Raw genomic sequence first — 9,372 nt, 5'->3', positions numbered from 1 at the left:
CTGACATTGATTATATGAAAACATATTCTCCTGTGGTGGATGCAATCACTTTCAGGTATCTTATAAATCTTGCAGTTTATGAAAAACTTGGTATGCATCTGATGGATGTCGTTACAACCTATTTATATGTTTCTCTAGATAACGATATTTTTATGAAAATTCTTGAAGGATTTAAAATGCCTGAAATATATAAAGATTTCTGAAAACTTGTTTAATAAAACTTCAAAAATATTTATATGGGCTGAAACAATCAGGGCGAATGTAGTACAATCGTTTTAGCGAATATTTACTAAAAGGATAATATAAAAATGATCAAATTTGCCCTTCTGTCTTTATGAAAAGGCCTGCATATGAATTTATCATAATAGTCGTATATGTTGATGATTTGAATATTATCGGAACTCTTGAAGAACTTTCAAAGGCAGTAGAATGTCTGAAAAAAGAATTTGAAATGAAAGACATCGAATTTTTTTTTTGTCTTGGTCTACAAATTGAACATTTTGCAAATGGAATATTTGTGCATCAATCAACATATACAGAAAATAGTTTAAGGAGATTTTACATGGATAAAACACACCCACTGAATACCCCAATGGTTGTGAGATCTTTTGATATTAATAAAGATCCATTTTGACCTCATGAAAATGATAAAGAGCTTGTTGGTGGTGAAATACTATATCTTAGTGCAGTTGGTGCATTAATGTATCTTGTCAACAATTCTAGACAAGATATAACTTTCTCAGTAAACTTGTTAGCGAGATTTAGTTCTTTCCCAATGTGAAGACACTGGAATGGAATTAAGCATATGTTTAGATACCTCCGAGGGACCACCGATATGTGATTGTTTTACTCAAATAAATTCACATCAGAATTGATTTGTTATGCAGATACTGAATATTTGTCTGATCCCCATAAAGGTCGGTCGCAGACAGACTACTTATTTATATGTGGTGGTACAACTATATCACGGCGATCAATAAAGCAAATTATGGTTGCCGCTTCTTCAAATCATGCAGAGATAATAGTCATTCATGAATCAAGTTGAGAATGCATTTGGTAAAATTAATAACTCAACACATTCAAGAAAAATGTGGTTTTTCTTTGAAAAGAGACATTCCAATAATATTGTATGAAGACAATGCTGCATGTATAGCTCAATTAAAGGGAGGATACATCAAAGGAGATAGAACAAAACACATTTCACCAAAATTCTTCTTTACTCATGATCTTCAAAAGAAAGGTGAAATAGATGTTCAACAAGTTCGTTCAAGTGATAATTTAGCAGATATATTCATCGAGACATTGCCAACTTCAATCTTTGAGAAATTGAGATACAATATTGAAATGCGAAAACTTAACCATCTCAAGTGAGTATGACTTTAATTTCTAAAAAACTTGTGTCTTGCTAAGCATAAAGTTTAATTATCGAAGGCAAAATTAAAGACTAGTTCATTTTAAGATTTTTTTTCCCTTTAATTGAGGATAGTGAATAGAGAAATAGGGAGGAGATTGATTAGAAGGTGGAGAATCGAACCCTCATCAATAAGATAGAGTTTGGATAGCAGTCAATTAAGCTACAAAGATTATCTCGATTATTTTAAAGATAATTCATGCAATTTCAACAATAAAAATCTCATAAATTGCACTTTTTTCTTTTAAATATGTTGATATTTATTTTTTGCCATTCAAATTGGTTGGTCTTTAATTTGCTTTTTAGCAATCAAATTTATCCATATTAAAACAAAAAAATTTAGAAACTGAAGTTACATATGGAGATAAGTTTAAATATATTATGATATAAAAATATAAATTTATCATAAATAAATTATTTATTACTAGAGACAGAAATTAAAAAGTAGTAGCATAAAATAGGGGTAAAATTGTAAATGACCTAAAAAATCTGGCCTAATCCCATAGCAGCCAATCGTAGGTTTCGGACCACGTGGGCCTTTAAGTCCCCATAACAAGAATGACACCACTCTTAAATTAGTATTCCAATGTACTATTCTTGTAATTTAGTACTATGCGTATTTTTTATTTTATTTTATTTTTTATAATTGGATAGTTAAAGAGGAATTACGAGGTGCGAAATTGAATTTTCATTAATAAGTTGAAAGTTCAGGTAATCAACGAATTGAGTTAGTAAAATTGTCCTTGTTCTTAGTGTTCTTGTTGGTATCGTTTGAATTTTGAAAGTCATTTTCTTTAATTAATTTTAATTCTAAATTCAAATATATATATATATATATATATAAGCTTTAATTATATATTTGAAACCTACATAAAAGTTATTATTCATACAAATTATAATAAATAATAACTGAAAATATTTACAACTCATATGAAAAAATGAATAACTTGAAAACTCATTTATTCCATAAAATTCAAAAGATGTCATTTAAATTGGGATCGGAGAAATATTATTTTGGACGGAGAATATAATTTTGAATTTTTCCAATAAAAAATATTTCCATATATGTTTTGTGCAGTCACTAACATATGCCCAATTTTCCATATATGTTTTGTTCTTCTCTTTCATTATTATCCCTTTCTCCATTTTTCTCATGTCTTCTACTTAAATTCTTCCCCTTGTTAATTGAATTAATTAAATAGGGTTCTTTCTATTAATTGTTTTCTCCTCTTAATGTTCATGAAAAGAAAAGAAAAGAAAAGAAAAAAATAATTTGATCTTGGTAGAGAAATGGGTGATTCTTCTGCTCAATACATTCACATGGTAAGTACTAATTAATTAATTGACATCTTCTCTTGTAATAATTTCATTTTTAGATCGATTTAAATTATGTATACTGATCGTATATAAAAATGATTGACATACATATCTATTCATGATATCTGATAGAAATGATCATTATCAGGGGATACAGATTTATCGTGTTAGGATGTGTAATAGATTTTACAAATGAATTAATTTAATTTACCATAATTATCTTTTGACTGATATGATTGTATAAATATTTTTTTACATAAAAAATATATAGAAGTTATTTTAAAAAAAATATAATTATGCAGGTGCAACACTTGATAGAAGAGTGTATAATATTCAACATGAACCAAGAAGAATGCATGGATGCACTCTCTAAACATGCAAATATTCAGCCTATTATCACTTCCACAGGTAACTATAGTCCAATTTGTCACTCTTCTTTGCCTTTATTGTTTGGTTGGTTGGGTGGGTAAGCGATCTCAGATGTGTCGATATTAATGGTGTTAATTATTTTTATGAATTATTTACTTGATTATATAAGAGAAGATTATATAAATACTTACTCGAGATTTCACGGGGAAAGGGGAAGGCATATAACAATATAAACAAGTGATAGCTACTAGCTAGTTGAGAATACGTTTTAAACTGATAGGGAACTTTTATTGTTATTAGTATTATTTATTATTTATTATTTATTATATATATTTTTTTAATAATATTTTTTATTTATTTATTGTGATGATGATACGATATGAACTTAAATGATATCATCATGAGGATTCATATATATAGTTATCAATATTAGTATTTAGTGGCCATCCCTAAGAATAATGGGATTTTTGGCCATCCCTTGGTACCCTTTGTGGTATTATTAAGTTTTATACTATTAAAATTTAATTTTAGTTTAATGTATAAATTAAGCTTCAATATTATAATTACGAATTATGACTTGTAATCTGATAAGTGAAAGTGTATCAGGTAAAATAGAATAGAATGTGGAGAGTGTTATGTATTTTCTTTATTACATTAGGCGTAGGAAAAGAGAAAATAGAATAGGGAATCAAAAAGTGGAGAATTGAACCTAGTCAACTAACCGAGTTACTAAGATTTCGAATATTTGTGTATTAACTTGAATAATAATAAAGTTGTATATTTGTAGTGTGGAAGGAATTGGAGAAAGAAAACAAAGAGTTCTTTGAGGCATACAACAAGAAAAGGGGAGATGAAAAAAGATCATCATCAATACATGATGAATTGGAGACGACAAGACAAAGAATCCATAATATGATGTTGGATTCTTCCTCTAATAAAGATTCCAATGACAAGTGACAACAATTATATTATTAGTATTATATAAGTATTAGCAAATTTTGCCTTCTTTTCTATTCTTGGGTCAATAATGTTTGATGTGAACTTTCAAATCTAGCTCTATGGTTAGTTTATTCAAATGGTTCTAAGGGGTAACAAAACAACAAGATAGGGTTCATGAAGGGAAGATGGTCCTAGGTTGTCTTATTCCTGCATATATGAATAATATTAAAAAAATTAATAAGAGAAAAGTTTTAAGTTTTGTATATATTTTTTTAATTTTCCATCGAATGTCCGGAGTCCCGATTAAATTTGAATTACGCACTACAGAGCTCATTAGGGGATGACGCACCCAACAGGATTTTCTCCATACACATGGCTCGAATCCAAAACATCTGATTAAGAATGGAGTAGTCCATCACTGCACCACAAGTCATGTTGATTAAATTTTATACATATGGAGCAATATAAGATAAATATTATTTATTTTTTCATTCGCTATATGCTAACTAAATACGTACTCAAAATAATCTCTCTATAAAGGGAAGAATTACGTGAATGATGAAAACAATTTAACCTAAAAATCAAAGGGTGAGTTTTTAATGATAATACAAGTCTTAAATATTTTCACATTAAAATTATTTATATCGATGATTTATATATCTTAAACTCATAAAATAAATAAATAAAGGTAATGTTGGAATTTGTGATGGTGACAAGCAAAGCTGTTTGACACGTTATTGCAATGTTCTATTGTCCACGTGCCAATTTATAATAGACCGTGTTAATTTTTTTTTAAAAAAATTCCATTTGTACCAATTAAAATGTGTTGCTCGATAAAAAAAAGAAATATTTTTGGAAATTATTGTCAAAACAAGTTATGTGTAATTATAATAAATCATCTTATTGTAAGTAAAAGAAAGTGAAAAGTTTAAAGTTATTGTCTTTATTAGAGCTGTCAAAATGAGCTGCCCAACTCAGTCCCGAACGGGCTACGAGTTGAGACGAATTGACCTTTCAATCTAAAAATGGACAATATTAGTCTTCTAGAAAAATTATCGAATATTGATAAACACAATACCAATACATCAAAAATTTGCATGTCCATGAATCGCATACATTTTAGTGGAATACTTACAAAATAACATAATAAGTAAGATACAACAATCAATAATCATAGGATTCATTAAAACAACATACATTACAGTATCGTTTTTTTCATAAACTAAATAAGAAAGGAGAAACGAAAAATTAGGCATAAACACAAAAGTAAAAGAAGTCAAAGATTCATAGTTATAATAACTTCAGCTGTCTAGTTGCTGAAGATTTGACAAAATAAAACACTACTTAAAATATATATATATAATAAATATTTTTAAAATTTACGATCCACGGGCTGGCCTCTGTGGATCGAGGATTGAGCCTATGAGGCTGGTTGGCCAAATGAGGCTGGGCTAAAAAGCCTCATTCCTAAATGGGCTGAAAATTTTTAGCCAAACCCCACTTAATTCAAGGATTGGATTTGGCCGGTCTCACGGTCCAAATCCATTTTGATAGCTCTAGTGTTTAATAGCTCGTTTTAATTAGTGAATTTTATATAGAAAAAATAAAAAAATTACTAGAAAAAACACTTTTTAATAAAACTTCTGGCATCACCGGAAGGATCGAAATTTCTGCTCACCGCCCTTCTCACGGAGCCGTACGGATCACCGAACTGTCAGTCTTAACTCCTTGAACGTGCTAGCTTAGCATGGAAGGACGACTACCCAAAATATCTTTTTCTAGTCAAGTGGTAAAGTAGGACGCTATTCGATGAAGAAAACAAACTTTAGAAAAGTGGTTCAGAAATTCAATTTCTTGATTTGAATTATTGATTTTTGCGATACTTTTTATTTATTACCATTTATAGCAATATTATGATATATCTACTATGTATTAAAAATGAATTATGCTTGCAATATTAATATATTATAAGTGTTTTACAATATATTATACTTGTTTGGTAAGCAATTGACAAAATGTATTATAAGTGTATTAAAGTATGTGATAAATATATTATCAATGAATAAAACTTGTATTATATGAGTTTTATAAATTATTCTCGCTAATATATATTAAAATTGTATTATAATTATATTATAAGTGTTCAGTAAAAAAATAATATTATTACTACAAATGATAAATATTTTCTTTATGTAGTACATTTATGTAAATTTCCCTAAAAAAAAACAATAAACTGTATTTGAATTTCTTCATTTTACTAAAAATTCATATTTATATGACTGACATTCAGTCACAATTGTCTGAAGTCCATGCGCATATATAATTAAAGTTTACAACTTATCTATTTTAATTTGAATTTCGATCATATGTAATTTTTGATCTTTTGTCCGCTTAATAATTTTTTTTAAGTAAATGATCTTAACTAAAAAATTTATCGGGAATATCTTTTGTAGCCCATTAGGCATACTTTTTAGCTTTAGATAATTTTTCAAATATGAGTGACTATTCAAGAAATTTATTCCTTAAAATCATAAGTTGGTCGATTAATTTTTGACTTTTAACTTATTTTTTTACTTTTAATCTAAATGTAAGTACTTCAAAGTATTTTTTATCTTTCCCAAACACCTCTAATAATAATTTTTTAAAAAAAAAAACTTAAAAATCATAAGTAACTTAAAACAAATCAATCCAAGTAGGCAAGTACCATCTAAAAAAATGAAGATCGCCTCTTATGAAGGCCACAGGCCCACAATCATGACTTGATGGGCCTAAAGCAAAAGCCCAGTAAATTGGGTCAATTAGGCGTAGCCCTAACAAGCCCAGTTAATCGTCTTACCCTTAAATGTATCTGATTTGAAAATACGAAATTATTAATTAGTAAGTTGATATATAATTATTTTAAATTATAAGAAAAAGTAGTAAATATAATAGGAATGTTTGTATAATTAGTAGTTTTTCCAAACTCTTTTTACCTTTTTAGAGACCACATGCCTACACAATCATGGCAACATAGATTGTGTTGTAGTGATTGGACTGCTATATATTTAATCAGAGGTCTCAGATTATGATTTTGGGTATAGAGAAAAATTTGTTGAGAGCGTCACCCTCGAATGGGTTATGCAGTGCACGATTCGAATTTAGTTAGGACTTCGATGCGGATTTCGAACACCGGTGGGAAACAAAAAAAACAACAACTAAAAACACAACTTATTTTAAGATATTCTCTAAAATTCCCTACCATTTGAAAAAAATTACAAAAATTCCATTCTCTCCTATTCTCGGATACATCACTCTTGCGATGTATCGGGACAAGTGTGTCTTATATAAAAAAAAGATAATGTATCGAGGCACGATATATCAGAACATTGAGCGATGTATCTAAAATTGGAACACGATGTATTGGGACGTTGAGTGATGTATCCGAAATCTTTAAATTTAAGAAATTTTTGTAATTTTAAAAAGACTAGGGATATAATGTAATTAATTTTTAACGCTATCGGATTTGTGTAAAATTATCAACAAAAAAAAAAAAAGTCTAGCCATTTGATGGGCCTAAAGCAAAAGCCCAATACATTGAGTCAATTATGCGTATCTCCATTCTCAAGCTTTCTCTACACTGTAAATTCCGCCATTATCGTTAGGGTTTAAGAGCTCCTACACTATCTTCTTCTTCTTCTTCACCAAAACCTTTTGTTAAACCCTAACACCATGACAACATTAAACCCTGTCACTTCCAAAACAAACCAAATTCATAAACAGTTTCATCATCTTCATCGTCCAATTTATGCTAAACCCATTTCTTGTCTCTCCTTCAAAACCTCACCTCCACCATTTTACCCTTCTTCTTCTTCTTCTTCACAAAATTCTAAAATCCCAAAACCCCTTATCCCTCAAATCCCTAACGAACAACCCCATAACCCATTTTCATTCGTTAAGCCAACGCTAATTGCTACAATTACGGCCACTACCCTTGTATTCGCAAGATTCTTTGTGTTTCCGAAACCTGTACTTGCTAACCAAGCTTTTACTCCGTCGTCGGCTATGGAAACTGATTTAAGGGATGCAGTTTCAGAGGAGGAAAGGGAAAGAGCAATTGAAGAACATCTGGTTACACACCCGGATGATGTGGAAGCTTTAAGGAATTTGATGGAAATTCGGATAAAGAACAAGAAAATGCTTGATGCTATTAGCATTATCGATAGGTTGATTGAACTCGAACCGAATGAGACAGAATGGCCATTGTTGAAATCCCATTTGTATGTGAACTTTGGGGAGATTGAATTGGCTAAAGTTGGGTTCAATGAAATATTAAAGAAAGACCCTTTTCGCGTCGAGGCTTATCATGGATTGGTTATGGCAGCTTCACAAGATGATTCGATTGAGGAATTGATGGAAATCGAGAAGAAGGTTGAGGAAGGGATTAAATTGTGTAAGAAGGAGAATAAAAAGAGTGACTTGAGGGATTTTAAGCTATTGCTTGCACAAATTCGGGTGATCGAAGGGAAATATGATGATGCTTTGAAGGTTTATCAGGAGTTGGTTAAAGATGAGCCTAGGGATTTCAGGCCTTACTTGTGTCAAGGAATAATATACACATTATTGAGGAAAAACAAGGAGGCTGAGAAGTGTTTTGAGAAGTATCGAAGACTTGTACCACAAGGGCATCCTTATGCTAGGTATTTCGATGAGAACATGATTGCAACGAAGGTTTTTGCACAGAGGGCGGAGAATGAGAGAGCTAGCTCAAAAGGTTGAACAGAATAAGGCTTTGGTTCTGTTGAGGTATGATGGAAAATGTTTTACTCTATCTGTTACTAGTTACATAATTGTTTTAGCTTACTAGATGTTTCGATTAAGTTTGTCTGGTTTGCATAGGTTTATTGTTATATGAGTTGTGAAGTAGCAATTTGTTTCGGGAAAGGAATTCTTTTTTGTATGTCAGAAGGGAATTGGTGCTAAGGCTCTTGAATTTTCAGCAGGTAATTGAATCGAACGACATGATATCATAGTTCATTTAATCAAGAATGGAAGTGAGAACAATGCTTTGTGATTTTGTCTTCAATTCTTTTGAAATTTCCATGATGTGTGTGTTTGATATGAGCTGTCCTTTTACAAAACAAATGTGCTTGATATGTGTTGGGACTTCGAGGTGGAAGAGACAGAGGTTACATAGGAAACTTTGCTGCATAGAGGATTATAGCTGTAAAGAGCAGTTTGAGAAATGACACTGCTTCATTGTCAATGTCTCTGTTTTGTTCATCCACCGTTGAATGCTTGATTGGTTCTAATCATGATTTGCATCTGTGAATCCTTATTCCATTGGTTTTAGTGGACCG

General features: G+C 30.3%; 2 protein-coding genes across 2 annotated transcripts; both read left to right on the top strand.

Moving 5' to 3' along the window:
- Positions 1-2,539: 2,539 nt before the first annotated feature.
- Positions 2,540-4,296, top strand: LOC129881454 (uncharacterized). The gene is made up of 3 exons (XM_055955659.1): positions 2,540-2,734; positions 3,031-3,136; positions 3,885-4,296. The coding sequence occupies exons 1-3, from the start codon at positions 2,702-2,704 to the stop codon at positions 4,052-4,054; spliced, it is 309 nt and encodes a 102-aa protein (XP_055811634.1). The 5' UTR covers positions 2,540-2,701; the 3' UTR covers positions 4,055-4,296.
- A 3,289-nt stretch (positions 4,297-7,585) lies between these two features.
- Positions 7,586-9,098, top strand: LOC129882198 (protein SLOW GREEN 1, chloroplastic-like). Its single transcript, XM_055956390.1, has one exon. It carries the CDS (start codon positions 7,745-7,747, stop codon positions 8,789-8,791), a length of 1,047 nt encoding a protein of 348 aa, XP_055812365.1. The 5' UTR covers positions 7,586-7,744; the 3' UTR covers positions 8,792-9,098.
- The last annotated feature ends 274 nt before the right edge of the window (positions 9,099-9,372 follow it).

This window comes from Solanum dulcamara, chromosome 3 (assembly GCF_947179165.1).
Source record: "Solanum dulcamara chromosome 3, daSolDulc1.2, whole genome shotgun sequence".
Taxonomy (NCBI): Eukaryota; Viridiplantae; Streptophyta; class Magnoliopsida; order Solanales; family Solanaceae; genus Solanum; species Solanum dulcamara.
Note: the sequence above shows the minus strand (reverse complement) of the source record. Positions and strands in the feature narration are given on the sequence as shown.

What these genes read in the sequence shown, in the direction of transcription:
- LOC129881454 (XM_055955659.1), top strand. Translation starts at nt 2,702, where the DNA reads ATGGGTGATTCTTCTGCTCAATACATTCACATG. An exon ending in CTGCTCAATACATTCACATG is followed by an intron (nt 2,735 to 3,030) that starts GTAAGTACTAAT and finishes ATAATTATGCAG; the next exon opens with GTGCAACACTTGATAGAAGA. An exon ending in GCCTATTATCACTTCCACAG is followed by an intron (nt 3,137 to 3,884) that starts GTAACTATAGTC and finishes GTATATTTGTAG; the next exon opens with TGTGGAAGGAATTGGAGAAA.
- LOC129882198 (XM_055956390.1), top strand. Translation starts at nt 7,745, where the DNA reads ATGACAACATTAAACCCTGTCACTTCCAAAACAAACCAAATTCATAAA.